General features: G+C 42.6%; 1 protein-coding gene across 4 annotated transcripts in view; it reads right to left on the reverse strand.

The window, feature by feature from the left end:
- The window catches only part of ryr1b (ryanodine receptor 1b (skeletal)), a 275,237-nt gene that overhangs the window by 3,892 nt on the left and 246,822 nt on the right, over positions 1–24,523 (reverse strand). For all 4 annotated transcript variants that reach the window (XM_071360277.1, XM_071360276.1, XM_071360275.1 and 1 more), the window contains 16 exons: positions 20,081–20,162; positions 19,344–19,531; positions 17,125–18,234; positions 16,003–16,088; positions 15,282–15,450; positions 13,865–13,951; positions 11,086–11,391; positions 10,665–10,795; positions 9,265–9,441; positions 7,379–7,439; positions 3,850–3,996; positions 3,605–3,739; positions 3,008–3,164; positions 2,648–2,712; positions 393–493; positions 251–302 (listed from right to left, as the gene is read on the reverse strand). In XM_071360277.1, coding sequence (XP_071216378.1) covers positions 251–302; positions 393–493; positions 2,648–2,712; positions 3,008–3,164; positions 3,605–3,739; positions 3,850–3,996; positions 7,379–7,439; positions 9,265–9,441; positions 10,665–10,795; positions 11,086–11,391; positions 13,865–13,951; positions 15,282–15,450; positions 16,003–16,088; positions 17,125–18,234; positions 19,344–19,531; positions 20,081–20,162 — 3,054 coding nt within the window. The remainder of the gene's footprint in view (positions 1–250; positions 303–392; positions 494–2,647; positions 2,713–3,007; positions 3,165–3,604; positions 3,740–3,849; positions 3,997–7,378; positions 7,440–9,264; positions 9,442–10,664; positions 10,796–11,085; positions 11,392–13,864; positions 13,952–15,281; positions 15,451–16,002; positions 16,089–17,124; positions 18,235–19,343; positions 19,532–20,080; positions 20,163–24,523) is intronic.

The raw sequence follows: 24,523 nt of genomic DNA on the forward strand, positions 1-24,523 counted from the left end.
CAGACAGACAGACAGACAGACAGACAGACAGACAGACAGACAGACAGACAGACAGACAGACAGACAGACAGACAGACAGACAGACAGACAGACAGACAGACAGAGTGGAAGTGTTTACAGACAGACAGACAGACAGACAGACAGACAGACAGACAGACAGACAGACAGACAGACAGACAGACAGACAGACAGACAGACAGACAGACAGACAGACAGACAGACAGACAGACAGACAGACAGACAGACAGACCTGTCCTGTGTGTTCCGTTTCATCCTTATTGATCAGGTACATCAGGAAGAACCTGCGGGGAGACGAGAGGAGGTGGGTGTCAGAATGTGACACGAGTCGACTCTCCTTCACACATAGGTGACACATAGATACTGTGACTTACATGTAGTTGGCTAAGTTATGCTCTTCCAAGGTGTGCGTTTCGAAGCCATGAGGAGTTGTATCAAAGTAGTCGCTACCGATACCACAGATGAAGCACTGAGTCTGTAGGGGGAAGAATCGGTTATATAAAGAAATTATGAATACAATAGTTAAATGTTTTCCCCTCATGTTGACAACCATGAGTCCAATCTCCTACAGTACTAGCACACTGTCCAGCCATCTGACTAACATCTGATAGTACCAGCCATCTGTTCTAACATCTGATAGTACCAGCCATCTGTTCTAACATCTGATAGTACCAGCCATCTGTCTAATATCTGATAGTACCAGCCATCTGACTAACATCTGATAGTACCAGCCATCTGACTAACATCTGATAGTACCAGCCATCTGTCTAACATCTGATAGTACCAGCCATCTGTTCTTAACATCTGATAGTACCAGCCATCTGTTCTAACATCTGATAGTACCAGCCATCTGTTCTAACATCTGATAGTACCAGCCATCTGTCTAACATCTGATAGTACCAGCCATCTGACTAACATCTGATAGTACCAGCCATCTGTTCTAACATCTGATAGTACCAGCCATCTGACTAACATCTGATAGTACCAGCCATCTGTTCTAACATCTGATAGTACCAGCCATCTGTTCTAACATCTGATAGTACCAGCCATCTGTCTAATATCTGATAGTACCAGCCATCTGTTCTAACATCTGATAGTACCAGCCATCTGACTAACATCTGATAGTACCAGCCATCTGTTCTAACATCTGATAGTACCAGCCATCTGTTCTAACATCTGATAGTACCAGCCATCTGTCTAATATCTGATAGTACCAGCCATCTGTCTAACATCTGATAGTACCAGCCATCTGTTCTAACATCTGATAGTACCAGCCATCTGTCTAATATCTGATAGTACCAGCCATCTGTTCTAACATTTGATTTTACCAGCCATCTGTCTAATATCTGATAGTACCAGCCATCTGTTCTAACATCTGATAGTACCAGCCATCTGTCTAACATCTGATAGTACCAGCCATCTGTTCTAACATCTGATAGTACCAGCCATCTGTTCTAACATTTGATCGTACCAGCCATCTGTCTAATATCTGATAGTACCAGCCATCTGTTCTAACATCTGATAGTACCAGCCATCTGTCTAACATCTGATAGTACCAGCCATCTGTCTAATATCTGATAGTACCAGCCATCTGACTAACATCTGATAGTACCAGCCATCTGACTAACATCTGATAGTACCAGCCACCTGTCTAACATCTGATAGTACCAGCCATCTGTTCTTAACATCTGATAGTACCAGCCATCTGTTCTAACATCTGATAGTACCAGCCATCTGTCTAACATCTGATAGTACCAGCCATCTGACTAACATCTGATAGTACCAGCCATCTGTTCTAACATCTGATAGTACCAGCCATCTGTTCTAACATCTGATAGTACCAGCCATCTGTCTAATATCTGATAGTACCAGCCATCTGTTCTAACATTTGATCGTACCAGCCATCTGTCTAATATCTGATAGTACCAGCCATCTGTTCTAACATCTGATAGTACCAGCCATCTGTCTAACATCTGATAGTACCAGCCATCTGTTCTAACATCTGATAGTACCAGCCATCTGATCTAACATTTGATCGTACCAGCCATCTGTCTAATATCTGATAGTACCAGCCATCTGTTCTAACATCTGATAGTACCAGCCATCTGACTAACATCTGATAGTACCAGCCATCTGTCTAACATCTGATAGTACCAGCCATCTGTTCTAACATCTGATAGTACCAGCCATCTGTTCTAACATTTGATCGTACCAGCCATCTGTCTAATATCTGATAGCACCAGCCATCTGTCTAACATCTGATAGTACCAGCCATCTGACTAATATCTGATAGTACCAGCCATCTGTTCTAACATCTGATAGTACCAGCCATCTGTTCTAACATCTGATAGTACCAGCCATCTGACTAACATCTGATAATACCAGCCATCTGTCTAACATCTGATAGTACCAGCCATCTGACTAATATCTGATAGTACCAGCCAACTGTTCTAACATCTGATAGTACCAGCCATCTGTTCTAACATCTGATAGTACCAGCCATCTGTTATAACATCTGATAGTACCAGCCATCTGTTCTAACATCTGATAGTACCAGCCATCTGTTCTAACATCTGATAGTACCAGCCATCTGTTCTAACATCTGATAGTACCAGCCATGTGATCTTACCTCCATGTTCTCTCTGACCTGCTCCTGTTGGTCTCTCAGCTCGCCAAACGCATCAATGATCAGACCTGCAACACACACACACATCAGACCCAACTACTCCACACAAAACACATAAGCCCAGAACAGTGCAACCAAACATTATGAAGTCCACCGGTGGTATCGGAGTAGGATACTTTCCCAAAGTTACACATTTTTAAATAATTCCCGTTAGAGGATTCCCAGTTGGAAGAATCCTTCCCTGTTCACTCCTTCCTTATTCGGAGAATCCTCCAACTGGGAATCTTGAAAACCCTGGGGAAAAGTTTTCATAATTGTTGTTATTTATATTTCCGAGACAGAGAAGTGTAAATGGATGAATACCCTGGATGATGGCCAGCAGGATGACGATTACGAAGAAGAAGAAGGTGATATCAAAGACGACACGGTAGAGCTCGTACTCATCGCCCGCCGGGTCCTCGATCTCGTCTCCTATACCCCCGCCGGCACGCACACCCACGTACATGTGGAACAGGTAACACTGACAGACAGAGAGAGGGAGGTAGAAAGAAGGCGGTAGAGGGAGGGAGGGAGGGAGGGAGGTAGGGAGGGAGGGAGGGAGGTAGGGAGGTAGAAAGAAGGCGGTAGAGGGAGGGAGGGAGGGAGGGAGGGAGGGAGGGAGATTGATGGTCAGTAACTCACAAATACATTTTTTTAACTAGGCAAGTCAGTTAAGAACAAATTCTTATTTACAATGACGGCCTACCCCGGTCAAACCCAGACCAATTGTGCACCGCCCTATGGAACTCCCAATCACTGCAGGATGTGAATACAGCCTGGATTCAAACCAGGAACTGTAGTGACACCTCTTGCACTGAGATGCAGTGCCTTAGACCGCTGCGCCACTCGGGAGGCCCATCACTTTGGAGTACGATAGTTTCAGGTAATATCATCAGTAAAGCCACAGGAGATTTGACTCACGGTCATCATGTCATCACACTTCATGTCCGGTTCATCCTCGTCCTCGCTCATGTTGTAGAACTTCCTAAAGAAGTTGAAAGCCACGACGGTGTAGAGATACACCACCACAGCTAGTAGACCCACGGTCATCATCAGCTACAGAGGGAGAGAGAGAGAGAGATATAGGGAGGACTACAGTTAGATCTAGTATATTTATTCACACTCGTGGGTCTGATGGGAGAAACTACATTTGACTGGGCGGGTACCTGTTTGCCGTTGTGTGTGACGGAGGAGAGGATGGTGCGCAGATCTTTCACACCAACGGCGATGTCCATCAAGTGACAGGCGTAGAAGAAGTTGTTGAAGTGTCCCAACAGAGACATGACCATGTACCAGACTAGATAGAGGAACGTCTAGAAGAGGGGGGCAATATCAGTATTAGAGTTGCGGAGCTACCGGTACTTTACCAAAGTTACTGGAATCTTCAGTAATGTTGGTAATTAACAGAAAGTCTATGGTAATCTATAGTTACTTTGGTAATTTATACTTGAATAACTTTAAAAAAAAACGTATTCACAGAAATTATATATTTTTTTATATCTGAGTTCATATTGACCATGAGTTTCTAGTGGATAGACCATATGGTTCAAGAGAAAATAGCCTAATTAATTAAAAAAGCATCTTAATCAACAATGGTATTATTTTCAATTGATTCTGCAACTCTTCCAACTATTGCATTTTTTTCACAAATGCCACCAGTTTGATGCAGAAACATTGTCCCCAAAAAAGACATACTGACATAGTAAAATAAATAAAAGTGCATAAAAATGTACATGTTACTCGTTTCAGAAAACTAGGCGTAAGTCACACATCTCTACTTCACAGGAGAGGCATTTGAGTGTAAACTTTTTTTATTTTATCAAAATTAGACCACTTCTGTGTATAATATGAGCTGGTCAGTATGTGTAGGTAATCCTGTCTATAATATGAGCTGGTCAGTATGTGTAGGTAATCCTGTCTATAATATGAGCTGGTCAGTATGTGTAGGTAATCCTGTGTATAATATGAGCTGGTCAGTATGTGTAGGTAATCCTGTGTATAATATGAGTTGGTCAGTATGTGTAGGTAATCCTGTGTATAATATGAGCTGGTCAGTATGTGTAGGTAATCCTGTCTATAATAGGAGCTGGTCAGTATGTGTAGGTAATCCTGTCTATAATAGGAGCTGGTCAGTATGTGTAGGTAATCCTGTCTATAATATGAGCTGGTCAGTATGTGTAGGTAATCCTGTCTATAACATGGTCAGTATGTGTAGGTAATCCTGTCTATAATATGAGCTGGTCAGTATGTGTAGGTAATCCTGTCTATAACATGGTCAGTATGTGTAGGTAATCCTGTCTATAATATGAGCTGGTCAGTATGTGTAGGTAATCCTGTCTATAACATGGTCAGTATGTGTAGGTAATCCTGTCTATAATATGAGCTGGTCAGTATGTGTAGGTAATCCTGTCTATAACATGGTCAGTATGTGTAGGTAATCCTGTCTATAATATGAGCTGGTCAGTATGTGTAGGTAATCCTGTCTATAACATGGTCAGTATGTGTAGGTAATCCTGTCTATAATATGAGCTGGTCAGTATGTGTAGGTAATCCTGTCTATAACATGGTCAGTATGTGTAGGTAATCCTGTCTATAATATGAGCTGGTCAGTATGTGTAGGTAATCCTGTCTATAACATGGTCAGTATGTGTAGGTAATCCTGTCTATAACATGGTCAGTATGTGTAGGTAATCCTTTCCAAAGATATCACGTAGTAGAACTTCTGAAGTGTTGCTCTCCACTTTCTGGAGGAACGAGTTTTGAAATAAGTGGAATTAGATAGTGCGTAATATTGGAAGATTCTGGCATTTGATTGCAAATATGCAGATGGAGTCAAAAAGAGAACACACAGAAGGCTGTTGTATAAAACACCTGTTGTATAAAACACCGGATTACATCTTCAAACTAAGGGCAACCATGGCATCCGTGACAGAGGGGGAGAAGCGTCCATCCATGTTTAAGGGTAAGATAGCTAGCTACATTTTTGGATATTACAAATTTCTAATTTTGTCAGAAAGTCATTTTCATTTCAAGTTAATGTGTACTGTTAGCTAGCTAGCTTACGTTAGCCGGCTGGCTCGCTAGCTAACGTTACGTGTATGATCTGTGTAGTTATATTATTCGTATCTCAGAGCCATTTGCATTGCTAGTTATAGCTTAATGTTAGCTAGCTAACATTGAACCTGGTTGGTGAGCTATCTGCTGATTCATGCAGTAACGTCATGAGTTGGGATTATGGTTCATTGTTCAGCTAGCTAGCTACATGTCTAAACAAAAGACTCCACTACGCAAGTAACTATTTCAATAGACTGTTTATGATGTCACTGTGACAACTGTCGATAGACTTAGCTGGTAAATTCGCTTTGGCTATCTACTCCGATTTCAGAGCGCTCTCATCTGAATGTGCCAGAGCGCAGAATAACTGATGCATTTATGAACGCTCAACACCCGTTGAATATGGCCGGTGTCAGTAAACGTTGACAAAAAAGCTCAATAAAATTGTTGCAAGCAGCACAGTTGCAGTCACCAACACTCTGGATAACATAAAAACAGCCTCACCAGCTTTGCTAGCGCGAGTAAAATGGTCAGAGTGAGTTGTTCTCTCATTTGTGTCTGGAAGTAGCTAGCAAGCTAGCCAACGTTAGCCAGTTAGCTTGAGTGCTTGACTGCTGTTGTTAGGTCAGAACGCTCAGATCATCCCTAGTCCTCGGCCAGAGCATCCAGTGTGCGCACTGAACCCTCCGAGAGCGAAATGCTGAGTTTACGAACGGACAATCTGACAACGCTCTGAGTTTACAAACGCCCAGAGCACACTCTGAGTACACACTGGCACTCCAGATTAAATTTACGAACACACCCGTAGTAGAAAAACAGCCTTTAGTCTTGAAATCTTTGGTTGTTTAGTACACTACCGTACTCCTTCTGTTTAGCACATGGCCTCACATGTGAATCCTTAAAGAGATGGGTGGGTCTAAGGCTTTAGAGGGTGGGAACGATGCTGAATGGGTGTAGACAAAGAAGAGCTCTCCAGTAGGTGTACCAAAACATTCACATTTTCTCAAAGTAAGGTCACAAGTTTATCAACTTTTAAAGCAGAATTACTTTCCCATTGTTCCTCAACTGCAGTGTATGATATACAATTGTCTAGCTCTGAGTCTCTACTTTTATCTAATGTAAAAAAACACAATTTCAAATTTTGCTACATCATATAAAATATATTTCATGCTGAAACCCTCATATTAAACACCAATAGTATTCACTAAGTTGATGGTTTGAATTTAGGATAATGTTTCACAGCTTTGTCAATCTATTTTTTATTTAAAAATCATCTTATGTCATTAATTCATATATTTTACATTTGATAAGGCCACACAGAGGGCAAGATATACTTATAGACACCTGTACAAATCTGATGTACCCGAAAAATGGCCACTAAATGTTTCGTGACAGATTACATAAAATCCTTGAAAGATACCAACATTCTGGTAGTTTACTGTTAAACTTCAAAAGTCTCCAGTAATATACCCTCCCTTTGCAACCATAATCAGTAGCATAGGATCCGTACTACTGCAGTACTACACCAATACCACAGACAGAGAAATGGCCAAGTACCACACTAGATACAGGAATGTCTAGAAAACTTCACCATTCACTGGACTTGTTACAATACTACAGCAAGGTCCAGTATTGACTTACGTTGTCAGTGAAGACCACCCCGAACTTCCAAATCTGGTATTTGATGTCAATGGAGATAATCCTATGGAGAAAATAACAGGCTTACTTCCCAGCAAACACACACAACTACCACATACAGTGAGGGAAAAAAGTATTTGATCCCCTGCTGATTTTGTACGTTTGCCCACTGACAAAGATATTATCAGTCTATAATTTTAATGGTAGGTTTATTTGAACAGTGAGAGACAGAATAACAACAAAAATATCCAGAAAAATGCATGTCAAAAATGTTATAAATTGATTTGCATTTTAATGAGGGAAATAAGTATTTGACCCCTTCTCAATCAAAAAGATTTCTGGCTCCCAGGTGTCTTTCATACAGGTAACGAACGGAGATTAGGAGCACACTCTTAAAGGGAGTGCTCCTAATCTCAGTTTCTTACCTGTATAAAAGATACCTGTCCACAGAAGCAATCAATCAATCAGATTCCAAACTCTCCACCATGGCCAAGACCAAAGAGCTCTCCAAGGATGTCAGGGACAAGATTGTAGACCTACACAATGCTGGAATGGGCTACAAGACCATCGCCAAGCAGCTTGGTGAGAAGGTGACAACAGTTTCTGTGATTATTCGCAAATGGAAGAAACACAAAAGACCTGTCAATCTCCCTCAGCCTGGGGCTCCATGCAAGATCTCACCTCGTGAAGTTGCAATGATCATGAGAACGGTGAGGAATCAGCCCAGAACTACACAGGAGGATCTTGTCAATGATCTCAAGGCAGCTGGGACCATAGTCATCAAGAAAACAATTGGTAACACACTATGCCGTGAAGGACTGAAATCCTGCAGCGCCCGCAAGGTCCCCCTGCTCAAGAAAGCACATATACAGGCCCGTCTGAAGTTTGCCAATGAACATCTGAATGATTCAGAGGACAACTGGGTGAACGTGTTGTGGTCAGATGAGACCAAAATGGAGTTCTTTGGCATCAACCCAACTTGCCGTGTTTGGAGGAGGAGGAATGCTGCCTATGACCCCAAGAAACCATCCCCACCGTCAAACATGGAGGTGGAAACATTATGCTTTGGGGGTGTTTTTCTGCTAAAGGGACAGGACAACTTCACCGCATCAAAGGGACGATGGACGGGGCCATGTACCGTCAAATCTTGGGTGAAAACCTCCTTCCCTCAGCCAGGGTATTGAAAATGGGTCGTGGATGGGTATTCCAGCATGACAATGACCCAAAACACACGGCCAAGGCAACAAAGGAGTGGCTCAAGAAGAAGCACATTAAGGTCCTGGAGTGGCCTAGCCAGTATCCAGACCTTAATCCCATAGAAAATCTGTGGAGGGAGCTGAAGGTTCGAGTTGCCAAACGTCAGCCTCAAAACCTTAATGACTTGAAGAAGATCTGCAAAGAGGAGTGGGACAAAATCCCTCCTGAGATGTGTGCAAACCTGGTGGCCAACTACAAGAAACGTCTGACCTCTGTGATTGCCAACAAGGGTTTTGCCACCAAGTACTAAGTCATGTTTTGCAGAGGGGTCAAATACTTATTTCCCTCATTAAAATGCAAATCAATTCATAACATTTTTGACATGCGTTTTTCTGGATTTTTTTGTTGATATTCTGTCTCTCACTGTTCAAATAAACCTACCATTAAAATTATAGACTGATCATTTCTTTGTCAGTGGGCAAACGTACAAAATCAGCAGGGGATCAAATACTTTTTTCCCTCACTGTAACTACCTCACAAAGCTGTCTCAATGTTGACTTCAGATTCTTACAAGTTGAACCAGTTGTATGTGCTTGTACATTGCTTGTTTGTTGGGCAAATGATTTACTAGTGAATTTTGTATAATGTACTGTATGCTTTCTGCAGATAAGTGGGGGGTGTGTTTTACGTACCAGCTTAACATGCCACTTTCTGGTTCGTGTTTCTTCTCTTGTGTCATGGCGCTGACGTCCAGAGAGGCCAGGTCCATCCCAAGCAGCTCTGCGATCCTCTCCCTACCGTATATGTCCCCGTACTTAGCAAGCACCTTTGTCTTCACAAACTTGTCCCAGTAGTTGTTAGGGAATGACCTGTGTAGAAAATAAACATACTTTGAGAGAAGGGTCAGGGTTGGAAGATGGGTGTATCAATGCTATCTGCTTATTCCTTTTTATATTCTCATTGAATCTAAAAGAGATGGGTGGTTTATTTTTACAATCACAAATAAAAGAGGTATTAGGTGACAGCCTTGTCTGATTCCAACTTAAATCATTAAACTGATGTAACAATGAAGACGGCTACATGCACACAATAATACAATTATTGTGAATAGTCAGAGACATATAATAGTTCAATTTAAATGTTTACATCCTTTACAGGAAGAATGACTTCACTAACAATACTGTTTACATGGACACATCTAAAATCACGCTACGTGATGGGACCCTACGTGATGGGACGCTACGTGATATGGACGCTACGTGATGGGACGCTACGTGATGGGACGCTACGTGATTGGACGCTACTTGATGGGACCCTACGTGATGGGACCCTACGTGATGGGACGCTACGTGACGGGACGCTACGTGATGGGACGCTACGTGATGGGACGCTACGTGATGGGACCCTACGTGACGGGACGCTACGTGATGGGACGCTACGTGACGGGACCCTACGTGATGGGACCCTACGTGATGGGACCCTACGTGATGGGACCCTACGTGATGGGACGCTACGTGATGGGACGCTACGTGATGGGACGCTACGTGATGGGACCCTACGTGACGGGACGCTACGTGATGGGACCCTACGTGATGGGACCCTACGTGACGGGACGCTACGTGACGGGACGCTACCAGATGGCACGCTACGTGATGGGACGCTACGTGATGGGACGCTACGTGATGGGACCCTACGTGACGGGACGCTACGTGATGGGACGCTACGTGACGGGACGCTACGTGACGGGACGCTACCAGATGGCACGCTACGTGATGGGACGCTACGTGACGGGATAAATGCAGAAAATCAGCAATAAAAACACAAATTTAAATTTTCAAATTTTAATTGTATTTTATTTTAATTTTTTTATAATTTATTTTTGGGAAGCCTATTTGGTTCTGGGTTTGGACATATACCGTTTGTATGTGAAAACTAATTCTAAGATGCATACTGTACTTTTTCTGAACTCATCTTCATTCGCACGTAAGATGGAGGCTTGCACTGACTAGATAACTGATCCAAGGGTTAGGATTTAAATTAGATTCAGGGTTAGGGGTTAGAGGTCAAAGGTCAGGGGTCAGAAGAGTCTTACGGGGTGTTGAGCACCAGTCGGTCCCACTGTCCCTTGATGTCATCGTCTTCTGGCTGCTCGGTGACATAGAGACCATCAAACTCCAGCTTCCTAGCCAGCTCCTTCTCCCTCTTAAAGATGACCAGAGGAACCTGAAGGAAGACACACACCATCAGTAGCTGCTTCTCCCATGGGTGTGTGTGTGTGTGTGTGTGTGTGTGTGTGTGTGTGTGTGTGTGTGTGTGTGTGTGTGTGTGTGTGTGTGTGTGTGTGTGTGTGTGTGTGTGTGTGTGTGTGTGTGTGTGTGTGTGTGTATGTGTGTTTATGTGTGTGTGTGTGTGTGTGTGTGTGTGTGTGTGTGTGTGTGTGTGTGTGTGTGTGTGTGTGTGTGTGTGTGTGTGTGTGTGTGTGTGTGTGTGTGTGTGTGTGTAGAACCATGTACCTTGAGGCAGTTGTATCCGATGATACAGAGGAAAGCGATGACAGTGTGTGTGATGGCCAGCATGGACAAACAGGGCTGCATGTAGCCTGTACTCTCCTCCAAGTAGAAAAAAAATGGTCCTTCCTCCTCATCATCGTCATCACCACCGTCATCGTCACCACCATCGTCAAATGGATCAATCCCAGAACCACCCTCGTCCACAGCTCCGGAACCCTCGAACAACCCAGAACCCTCGAACGCGGCGGAGCCCTCAAACAGGGCGGAGCCCTCAATGTCTTCTGACCCCTCCACTACATCATATCCAACCTTGTAAAACAGGAAGATTAGGTGAGTATAATATCATGTTATTACATATTATTTTATTATATTATTATATATTCCACACTATATTATATTATTCTATATTATATTATTCTATATTATTTTATTCTATATTATATTATTATACATTACATTATATTACATTATTCAATATTATATTATATTATTATTCTATATTATATTATTCTATATTATATTATTATTCATTATATTATTCTATATTATATTATTCTATATTATATCATATTATTATATATTATATTATTCTACATCATATCATATTATTCTATTACTATACATTATATTATATTATTCTATATTATATCATATTATTCTATATTATATTATTATATCTATATTATATTATTATACATTATTTTATATTATTCTATATTATATTATTATACAATTATATTATATTATATCATATTATTATATATTATATTATTTTATTATATATTATATTATATTATTATACATTATATTATAATATTCTATTTGATATCATTCTATATTCTATTATTCTATATTATAATCATTCTATATTATATTTTTCTATATTATACGTTATTATATTATTATATATCATATTCATTCTATATTATATTATTCTATATTATATTATATTCATTCTATATTATATTATTCTATATAGTATCATTCTATATTCTATATTCTATTACTCTATATTATATTCTTCTATATGATACGTTATCATATTGTTCTATATTCTATTACACGTTATTATATTATTCTACACTATATTATATTATTCTATATGATACGTTATCATATTGTTCTATATTCTATATTATATTACACGTTATTATATTATTCTACACTATATTATATTATTCTATATTATACATTATTATATATTATATTATTCTACACTATATTATATTATTCTATATTATACATTATTATAGTATTTTATATTATATTATATTATACGTTATTATATTATTCTATACTATATTATTCTATATTATATTATTCTATATAGTATCATTCTATATTCTATATTCTATTACTAATATTATATTATATTCTTCTATGTGATACGTTATCATATTGTTCTATATTCTATTACACGGTATTATATTATTCTACACTATATTATATTATTCTATATGATACGTTATCATATTGTTATTATATTATTCTACACTATATTATATTATTCTATATGATACGTTATCATATTGTTCTATATTATATATTATATTACACGTTATTATATTATTCTACACTATATTATATTATTCTATATTATACATTATTATAGTATTTTATATTATATTATTCTATATTATACGTAATTATATTATTCTACACTATATTATATTATTCTATATTATATTATTCTATATTATACGTTATTATATAATTCTATACTATATTATACATTATTATATTATTCTATATACTATACTATATTCTACGTTATTATATTATATATTACATTATTCTATACTATACATTATAATATACAAGTCAGTTAAGAACAAATTCTTATTTACAATGACGGCCTAGGAACAGTAGGTTAACTGCCTTGTTTAGGGGCAGAAGGACAGATTTTTACCTTGTCAGCTCAGGGATTCGATCTTGCAACCTTCCGGATACTAGTCTATTCCACTAGTCTATCTAGATACTAGATACTATTCCAGTTTCAACTGTTCTGCCTGCGGTTATGGAACCCCTACCTGTCCCAGACCTGCTGTTTTCAACTCTTAATGATCGGCTATGAAAAGCCAACTGAGATTTATTCCTGATTATTATTTGACCATGCTTGTCATTTATGAACATTTTGAAAATCTTGGCTCTCTCTAATTTTCTCCTTCTCTCTTTCTTTCTCTCGGAGGACCTGGGCCCTAGGACCATGCGTCGGGACTGCCGCCCGTGGTGACTCCTTGCTGTCCCCAGTCCGCCTGGCCTTGCTGCTATTCCAGTTTCAGCTGTTCTGCCTGCGGTTATGGAACCGCCACCTGTCCCAGACCTGTTGTTTTTCAACTCTTGATGATCGGCTATGAAAAGCCAACTGAAAATTATTCATGATTATTATTTGACCATGCTTGTCACTTATGAACATTTTTGAACATCTTGGCATAGTTCTGTTATAATCTCCACCCGGCACAGCCAGAAGAGGACTGGCCACCCCTCATAGCCTGGTTCCTCTCTAGGTTTCTTCCTAGGTTTTGACCTTTCTAGGGAGTTTTTCCTAGCCACTGTGCTTCTACACCTGCATTACTAGCTGTTTGGGGTTTTAGGCTGGGTGTCTGTACAGCACTTCGAGATATTAGCTGATGTACGAAGGGCTATATAAAATAAAATTGATTGATTGATTGATAGTCCAACGCTCTAACCACTAGCCTACCTGCCGCCCCATATTATATGATTCTATATTATATTATTATATATTATATTATATTATACATTATTCTATATTATGTTTCACCTTGTAGAAGAGCAGGATGAAGTTGAGGGCAAAGGCGATGAAGAGAGCCAGGAAGCGCAGGTTATAGAAGTTACGAGACAGATAGTTCTGGTTGGAGACAGAGAAACAGGTTATAGAAGTTACGAGACAGATAGTTCTGGTTGGAGACAGAGAAACAGGTTGTAGAAGTTACGAGACAGATAGTTCTGGTTGGAGACAGAGAAACAGATTGTAGACGTAACGAGACAGATAGTTCTGGTTGGAGACAGAGAAACAGGTTGTAGAAGTTACGAGACAGATAGTTCTGGTTGGAGACAGAGAAACAGGTTGTAGAAGTTACGAGACAGATAGTTCTGGTTGTAGACAGAGAAACAGATTGTAGACGTAACGAGACAGATAGTTCTGGTTGGAGACAGAGAAACAGGTTGTAGAAGTTACGAGACAGATAGTTCTGGTTGTAGACAGAGAAACAGGTTGTAGAAGTTACGAGACAGCTAGTTCTGGTTGTAGACAGAGAAACAGGTTATAGAAATTACAGGTCTGATAGTTCTGGTTGGAGACAGCGAAATTGGTAATGCATTGGTAATGTATTGGTAATGTATTGGTAATGCATTGGTAATGTATTGGTAATGTATTGGTAATGTATTGGTAATGCATTGGTAATGTATTGGTAATGTATTGGTAATGCATTGGTAATGTATTGGTAATGTATTGGTAATGTATTGGTAATGCATTGGTAATGCATTGGTAATGTATTGGTAATGTATTGGTAATGTATTGGTAATGTATTGGTAATGTATTGGTAATGCATAGATCATGATTGATAAGTAGTGGTAAGGAGGAGAATAGTCATGTCATTTTAATTTATTCATAATGTATAGATCATGATTGATAATGTATTGGTAATGTATAGATCATGATTGATACTGTATTCATAATGTATTGATCATGACTGATAATGTATTGATAATGTATCGATCATGATTGATAATGCATTGGTAATGTATTGCTCATGATTTATAATGTATTGGTAATGTATTGCTCATGATCGATAATGTATTGGTAATGTATTGATCATGATTAATAATGTATTGATAATGTATTGGTAATCCATTGGTAATGTAATGATCATGATTGGTAATGTATTTGTAATATATTGATCATGATTGATAATGTATTGGTAATGTATTGATCATGATTAATAATGTATGGGTAATGGATCGATAATGTATTGATAGTGTATTGACCATGTTTGATAATGTATCGATAATGTATTGGTCATGTAATGATCATGATTGGTAATGTAATGAGCATGATTGATAATGTATTGGTAATGTATTGGTAATGTAATGATCATGATTGATAATGTATTGATAATGTATTGGTAATGTAATGATCATGATTAATAATGTATTGATAATGTATTGGTAATAGTCACCATGAATTTGATCCTCTGGATCTCTAGCTCATTCCAAAGCTCATAACCCTCCTCCGCAGGTTTCTTCTCCTTCTTTGCCTTGGTCTTCAATGTTTCCTCCTTCACTTCCGGTTCTTCCTCTTTCACCACGGGTTCAGCCTCCTTCTCTGCCTTCTCTCCATTCTCATTGCTGGAGGACAACTCATCAATCAATCAGTCAGTCTGTCAGTCAGTCAGTGAGTCAGTCAGTGAGTCAGTGAGTCAGTCAGTGAGTGAGTCAGTCAGTCAGTCAGTCAGTCAGTCAGTCAGTCAGTGAGTCAGTGAGTCAGTCAGTCAGTCAGTCAGTCAGTCAGTCAGTGAGTCAGTGAGCGAGTCAGTGAGTCAGTCAGTGAGTCAGTCAGTGAGTGAGTCAGTGAGTGAGTCAGTCAGTCAGTCAGTCAGTGAGGCAGTTAGGCAGTCAGCCAGTGAGTCAGTCAGTCAGTGAGTCAGTCAGTCAGTGAGTCAGTCAGTCAGTGAGTCAGTGAGTCAGTGAGTCAGTGAGTCAGTCAGCCAGTGAGCCAAGGAGTCAGTCATTCAGTGAGCCAAGGAGTCAGTCAGTCAGTGAGTCAGTCAGTGAGTCAGTCAGTGAGTCAGTCAGTGAGTCAGTGAGTCAGTCAGTGAGCCAGTCAGTGAGTCAGTGAGTCAGTGAGTCAGTGAGTCAGTAAGTAAACATGATAATTAAAGCAATAAAGAGAAGACTCACTCAGCCTTCTCCTCCTCTGGGGGTGTCTCTTCCTCTGGTTCTGTCTCTTCTCTTTCTTCACCCTCTCCTCCGGACGTTGCTTCCAGCTACAACACACCACACCCTGTCAACAACTGGCACAACAGACTGTCAACAACTGGCACAATACACTGTCAACAACTGGCACAATACACTGTCGACAACTGGCACAATACACTGTCGACAACTGGCACAATACACTGTCAACAACTGGCACAATACACTGTCAACAACTGGCACAACACACTGTCAACAACTGGCACAATACACTGTCAACAACTGGCACAATACACTGTCAACAACTGGCACAATACACTGTCAACAACTGGCACAATACACTGTCAACAACTGGCACAATACACTGTCAACAACTGGCACAATACACTGTCAACAACTGGCACAACACGCTGTCAACAACTAGTACAACATCCTCACAGTCTATCATGTATAAATAATATACAAATAACATAACTAAGGTGGTGAATTTTTCTTGACCATGTGGCCGGACCAGGTCAGTTTAAGTGGTTAGGAAAACATATAAATTGTTATAATAAAGTGCCCTCTGTAATTATTGGGACATTTACATATTTTCTTATTCTTTTGACTGTATACCTCAACAGTTTGAAATCAAACCATGAGTATGAGGTTCAAGTGCACACTGTCAGCTTTAATTTGAGGGTATTTTCATTCATATCGGGTGAACCGTTTAGAAATTACAGCCCTTTTTGTACACAGTCTCCCCATTTTAGGGGACCAAAAGTAGTCAAACAAATTCACTTCTATGTGTATTAATGTATTAAAACGTTTAGTATTTGTTCCCATATTCATAGCACACAATGATTACATCAACCTTATGACTTTACAAACTTGTTGGATGCATTTTCTCGTTGTTGTGGTTGATTCAGATTATTTTGTGCCCAATAGAAATTAATGGTAAATAATGTATCGTGTCAATTTGGAATTTGATTTCAAATCTTAACTTTTGGAGTATAGAGCCAAAAGAAGAAAAACTAGCTGCACTGTTCCAATAATTACAGAGGGTACCGTAACATAATAAATAAATAATAATAATAATATATAAAACTATCATGGCTGTAAACTAACCAGTTTCCTCTTGAGCAGTGGGGTTCCCTCTGGAGTGGGGGGCTCTACAGTTGTGGTCTCCCCAAAGTCTCCCAGCCCACCAGGGGTGTCGAACCCAGGCATCCGTCCTCCCTCCTTCTCCTCACCATCCCCTCCCTCCTCTCCTTCCTCTCCTCCTCCCACCTCTCTTTCCTCTCCTCCGTCTATCCCTTCCTGACCCTCATCGGCACCTGGCTCAGGTGGCAGTTCGTCATGCACCTCATCTTGCGTTGGGTCCGGCATGCTGGCCAAGAGCTCAGTCACCGTGATCTTCTTGGCACCCTCTACCAGTTCCCCTCCAAACAGGGTGCTCCAGATCAGCATGAAGAAGCCCTTACACACACTGTAGATGAAAGACAGGATACCAAACAGGATGGTGTAGATGAACGTGGCCAAGCCCACCACCATATCCTTCAGAGTCATCTTCCTAAGCTTGCGGTAGCGCCGCCGCAGATTCTTGAAGGTGAACATGTTGAAGAAGTTCACCACGCTTGTCAGGAAGTCAGAGAACGCCGAGCTCGACTCGGGAGGCATCTCTTCTCCATTTTCGTCCAACTCTCCTCCTCCTCCTCCTTCTTCCTCTTCATCCTCTGAGTCTACCACCTCCTCTTCCTCCTCCTCAGAAATCTGTGAGGCGATGTTCATCTCAAAGATGGTGTCCTCGCAGAAGTTGACAAACAACTCCATCTTCTCGCTCTCCCCGCCCTCGTTGACTACGTCGAAGATGAACTGTCTCTTGGACTCTCTGACCTGCGGCATCTCCCACTGATTCCTGTTGGCCTCGCTGATCTCAAAATAGATCCTCTCGATCTTCCTGCTGGCTCCCATGATCTCTATCCGGCCAAGGAAGGGTCTAAAGTAGTTGAGGACGCTCTCGGCTTGCTCAAGAAAGTTCTGTAGTCGCGTATCGTGGGGTACGTGCTCAGACAGGTTGGTGAGCAGTACGGCGATGTTGAAGCCGATGTCCTTGGCCGGCTCCTGGAAACGGTCGGCAAACTCCTCAAAGTTGATCATCTCGTTCTCGTCGGCCTCGGAACAAGACAGAAGGAACTGGATCTCAGACGGAGAGTACTGCTTCTGGCTGTCCATGGCCTGAAAGGAAGCAATCAATTTATTCATCGAAACATAAATTTGCCTCAGCCATGTGAGTACAACAACATACACATTTAAAACACAATAAAATCTGTGTATTTCCATGGTCCATGTTTTCCTTTTGGCAAACGAGTGGGCAGCTAGGGAAAGATTGTCAGGACATACATTGGGAACTCCAAAGGCACAAAATAGGAAAATACATTCATGTGGTGCCTTGAAGTGTAGCCACTTAATGTCCATGCCCTCAACAGAACCACACGCCATATAGTCAACCTGAAACGAGCCCATTGGCTTGATAATGAACACAGCTGACCTCCATAGGCTCCCTGGTTAGTCATTCAGCTGCTGGTTTCCCCTCACTCAAGGGGAGAGGACTGAGGGAGCGTATAGCTCTGTTTTGGGAACTTAGATTTTATGAACGCTTAAGTTTAATTTTGAAGAGATGATTAGATTGTAACTTTAGAGGCAATAAAAGCTATTTTGTTTAGAATTGACTTTGTCTCATGAGCTTTTTTTATTACTAGAAACCTAGTCTAGCTCTAGTCAGTGGCATCACAATACAATGCATATACACTGAATACAAAAACCTTCTCTTTCCACGACACAGACTGACCAGGTGAATCCAGGAGAAAGCTATGATCCCATATTAATGACACTTGTTAAATCCACTTCAATCAGTGTAGATGAAGGGGAGGAGACAGGTTACAGAAGGATTTTTAAGCCTTGAGACAATTAAGAGACATGGGATTGTGTACGTGTGCCTTTCAGAGGGTGAATGGGCAAGACAAAAGATTTAAATGCCTTTGAACGGGGGTATGGTGGTAGGTTCCAGGCGCACCGGTTTGTGTCAAAAACTGCAACGCTGCTGGGTTTTTCACGCTCAACCGTTTTCCATATGTATCAAGAATGGTCCAACACCCAAAGGACATTCAGCCAACTAGACACAACTGTGGGAAGCGTTGGAGTCAACATGGGCCAGCATCCCTGTGGAACGCTTGACACCTTGTAGAGTTCATGCCCCGACAAATTTGAGGCTGTTCTGAGGGCAAAAGGGGGTGCACCGCAATATTAGGAAGGTGTTCCTAATGTTTTGTACACTCAGTGTATACCTTGTAGAAGTCCTTCTTGGAGATGAGGCCACGGGGGTCGGTCACGTAGTCTCGGAAGGCGTCGGACCCGGTGATGTCCTTCAGCTTGAGGAACATGTCGAAGAACTTGAGGATCATCTCCACGTTACTGGAGGACTCCACTAGCATGTCCACCATCTGACGGGCGATGGTGCCGTTCACCACGTTGCCTAGCGACAAGGATCGTCCCCCAAAAAAGCTCATTTGGTCAAAAGCAAATTACAAAGAAGCAAAGCAGAGACTTACAGCCCCTCAAATATATTCCAAAACGAGCAGAGAATGTTTAAAATATAATCTATTATAGTCTCCAGATATTTCTGTTCCTGTTCCTGTTCCTGTTCCTGTTCCTGTAGAAAAATGATATTCCAAGTACAAATACAGTAAAGTACACACACTTAATTATTAAGGGTAAAAACATGTTTTGAGCAAAATAGTGTTGTTTTTTTACACACAATTGCAAAAAATTCAAAGGTTTGACAATTCAAAGAGTTGGTCTGATGGTGCTCTCTGATGTCATCGGCCTCTCCCGTTGTTTGTGGAAACAATATGTCACCCCCCCCCCCCCCCCCCCACCGCCTCCCCCCACTTGTGCCATGTCAGAGGACTCCTGGACCACCTATTGAGATGTGCCATTTGTTAAGAAAATCAGGTGTTAAATGAGGTTCTAGGGAGGCTGGAGTGGGTCTTTAAGCATCAGATCTGGGACCAATGGCTTTTACCTTCCAGTAGAGACAACAGCATCACCACCATGTCTTTCTGCAGGTCCAGGAGTTCCTTCAGCAGACCAATCTGACTGGAGTCCTGTAATAAAGAATGCACACGTACACAAGCATAGAGAGAGACAGTTGTCTCATAAGAATATAATCGTTATTTTTCTTCCATTAACCATTACTTTGTGTGTCACTGTCCACTGCTAAATATCACAGATCATAACAGATCTTACATAGCTGAACACTGAGCTAGATGTGTCACTAATGAAACGCTTCTTTAGGCCAAGCAGTGGACTAGGTGTAGGGAATCAGGTGAGAGATGCTGGCACAGAGAGGAAGAAGGTGAGACTGACCTCACCTCGTAGTGGGTTCTACACCTCACCTCGTAGTGGGTTCTACACCTCACCTCGTAGTGGGTTCTACACCTCACCTCGTAGTGGGTTCTACACCTCACCCCGTAGTGGGTTCTACACCTCACCTCATAGTGGGTTCTACACTTCACCTCGTGTTGGGTTCTACACCTCACCTCGTAGTGGGTTCTACACCTCACCTCGTAGTGGGTTCTACACCTCACCTCATAGTGGGTTCTACACCTCACCTCGTGTTGGGTTCTACACCTCACCTCGTAGTGGGTTCTACACCTCACCTCGTAGTGGGTTCTACACCTCACCTCGTAGTGGGTTCTACACCTCACCTCATAGTGGGTTCTACACTTCACCTCGTAGTGGGTTCTACACCTCACCTCGTAGTGGGTTCTACACCTCACCTCATAGTGGGTTCTACACCTCACCACGTAGTGGGTTCTGCATCTCACCTCATAGTGGGTTCTACACCTCACCACGTAGTGGGTTCTACACCTCACCTCGTAGTGGGTTCTACACCTCACCCCGTAGTGGGTTCTACACTTCACCTCGTAGTGGGTTCTACACCTCATCTCGTAGTGGGTTCTACACTTCACCTCGTAGTGGGTTCTACACCTCACCTCGTAGTGGGTTCTACACTTCACCTCGTAGTGGGTTCTACACCTCACCTCGTAGTGGGTTCTACACCTCACCTCGTAGTGGGTTCTACACCTCACCTCATAGTGGGTTCTACACTTCACCTCGTAGTGGGTTCTACACCTCACCTCGTAGTGGGTTCTACACCTCACCTCATAGTGGGTTCTACACCTCACCACGTAGTGGGTTCTGCACCTCACCTCATAGTGGGTTCTACACCTCACCACGTAGTGGGTTCTACACCTCACCTCGTAGTGGGTTCTACACCTCACCCCGTAGTGGGTTCTACACTTCACCTCGTAGTGGGTTCTACACCTCATCTCGTAGTGGGTTCTACACTTCACCTCGTAGTGGGTTCTACACCTCACCTCGTAGTGGGTTCTACACTTCACCTCGTAGTGGGTTCTACACCTCACCTCGTAGTGGGTTCTACACCTCACCTCGTAGTGGGTTCTACACCTCACCCCGTAGTGGGTTCTACACTTCACCTCATAGTGGGTTCTACACTTCACCTCGTAGTGGGTTCTACACCTCACCTCGTAGTGGGTTCTACACCTCACCTCGTAGTGGGTTCTACACCTCACCTCGTAGTGGGTTCTACACCTCACCTCGTAGTGGGTTCTACACCTCACCTCGTAGTGGGTTCTACACCTCACCTCGTAGTGGGTTCTACACTTCACCTCGTAGTGGGTTCTACACCTCACCTCAGAGTGGGTTCTATACTTCACCTCGTAGTGGGTTCTACACCTCACCTCGTAATGGGTTTTACACCTCACCTCGTAGTGGGTTCTACACCTCACCTCATAGTGGGTTCTGCACCTCACCTCGTAATGGGTTCTACACCTCACCTTGTAGTGGGTTCTACACCTCACCTCGTAGTGGGTTCTACACCTCACCTCGTAGTGGGTTCTACACCTCACCTCGTAGTGGGTTCTACACCTCACCTCGTAGTGGGTTCTACACCTCACCTCATAGTGGGTTCTACACCTTACCTCGTAGTGGGTTCTACACCTCACCTCATAGTGGGTTCTACACCTTACCTCGTAGTGGGTTCTACACCTCACCTCATAGTGGGTTCTACACCTCACCTCGTAGTGGGTTCTACACCTCACCTCGTAGTGGGTTCTACACCTCACCTCGTAGTGGGTTCTACACCTCACCTCGTAGTGGGTTCTACACCTCACCTCGTAGTGGGTTCTACACCTCACCTCGTAGTGGGTTCTACACCTCACCTCGTAGTGGGTTCTGCACCTCACCTCGTAGTGGGTTCTACACCTCACCTCGTAGTGGGTTCTACACCTCACCTCATAGTGGGTTCTACACCTTACCTCGTAGTGGGTTCTACACCTCACCTCGTAGTGGGTTCTACACCTCACCTCGTAGTGGGTTCTACACCTCACCTCGTAGTGGGTTCTACACCTCACCTCGTAGTGGGTTCTACACCTCACCTCGTAGTGGGTTCTACACCTCACCTCATAGTGGGTTCTGCACCTCACCTCGTAGTGGGTTCTACACCTCACCTCATAGTGGGTTCTGCACCTCACCTCGTAGTGGGTTCTACACCTCACCTCGTAGTGGGTTCTACACCTCACCTCGTAGTGGGTTCTACACCTCACCTCGTAGTGGGTTCTACACCTCACCTCGTAGTGGGTTCTACACCTCACCTCGTAGTGGGTTCTACACCTCACCTCGTAGTGGGTTCTACACCTCACCTCGTAGTGGGTTCTACACCTCACCTCGTAGTGGGTTCTACACCTTACCTCGTAGTGGGTTCTACACCTCACCTCGTAGTGGGTTCTACACCTCACCTCATAGTGGGTTCTGCACCTCACCTCGTAGTGGGTTCTACACCTCACCTCATAGTGGGTTCTACACCTCACCTCATAGTGGGTTCTACACCTTACCTCGTAGTGGGTTCTACACCTCACCTCGTAGTGGGTTCTACACCTTACCTCGTAGTGGGTTCTACACCTCACCTCGTAGTGGGTTCTACACCTTACCTCGTAGTGGGTTCTACACCTCACCTCGTAGTGGGTTCTACACCTCACCTCATAGTGGGTTCTGCACCTCACCTCGTAGTGGGTTCTACACCTCACCTCATAGTGGGTTCTGCACCTCACCTCGTAGTGGGTTCTACACCTCACCTCGTAGTGGGTTCTACACTTCACCTCGTAGTGGGTTCTACACCTCACCTCGTAGTGGGTTCTACACTTCACCTCGTAGTGGGTTCTACACCTCACCTCGTAGTGGGTTCTACACCTCACCTCGTAGTGGAGTTCTACACTTCACCTCGTAGTGGAGTTCTACACCTCACCTCGTAGTGGAGTGCTACACTTCACCTCGTAGTGGGTTCTACACTATGGAGGCAGACCTGACCCGTAGTGGAGTTCTACACCTCACCTCGTAGTGGAGTTCTACACTTCACCTCGTAGTGGAGGTCTACACCTCACCTCATAGTGGAGTGCTAGACTGCACCACATAGTGGAGTGCTACACCTGACCACATATGGAGGTAGACTGACACATATGGAGGTAGACTGACACATATGGAGGTAGACTGACACATATGGAGGTAGACTGACACATATGGAGGTAGACTGACACATATGGAGGCAGACTGACACATATGGAGGTAGACTGACACATATGGAGGTAGACTGACACATATGGAGGTAGACTGACACATATGGAGGTAGACTGACACATATGGAGGTAGACCGACCCATATGGAGGTAGACTGACACATATGGAGGTAGACCGACCCATATGGAGGTAGACTGACACATATGGAGGTAGACCGACGACCCATATGGAGGTAGACTGACACATATGGAGGTAGACCGACCCATATGGAGGTAGACTGACACATATGGAGGTAGACTGACACATATGGAGGTAGACTGACACATATGGAGGTAGACTGACACATATGGAGGTAGACTGACACATATGGAGGTAGACCGACCCATATGGAGGTAGACTGACACATATGGAGGTAGACTGACACATATGGAGGTAGACTGACACATATGGAGGTAGACTGACACATATGGAGGTAGACTGACACATATGGAGGTAGACTGACACATATGGAGGTAGACTGACACATATGGAGGTAGACTGACACATATGGAGGTAGACTGACACATATGGAGGTAGACTGACACATATGGAGGTAGACTGACACATATGGAGGTAGACTGACACATATGGAGGTAGACCGACCCATATGGAGGTAGACTGACACATATGGAGGTAGACTGACACATATGGAGGTAGACTGACACATATGGAGGTAGACTGACACATATGGAGGTAGACTGACACATATGGAGAGTAGACTGACACATATGGAGGTAGACTGACACATATGGAGGTAGACTGACACATATGGAGGTAGACTGACACATATGGAGGTAGACTGACACATATGGAGGTAGACTGACACATATGGA

This window comes from Salvelinus alpinus, chromosome 22 (assembly GCF_045679555.1).
Source record: "Salvelinus alpinus chromosome 22, SLU_Salpinus.1, whole genome shotgun sequence".
In the NCBI taxonomy this organism is placed as follows: Eukaryota; Metazoa; Chordata; class Actinopteri; order Salmoniformes; family Salmonidae; genus Salvelinus; species Salvelinus alpinus.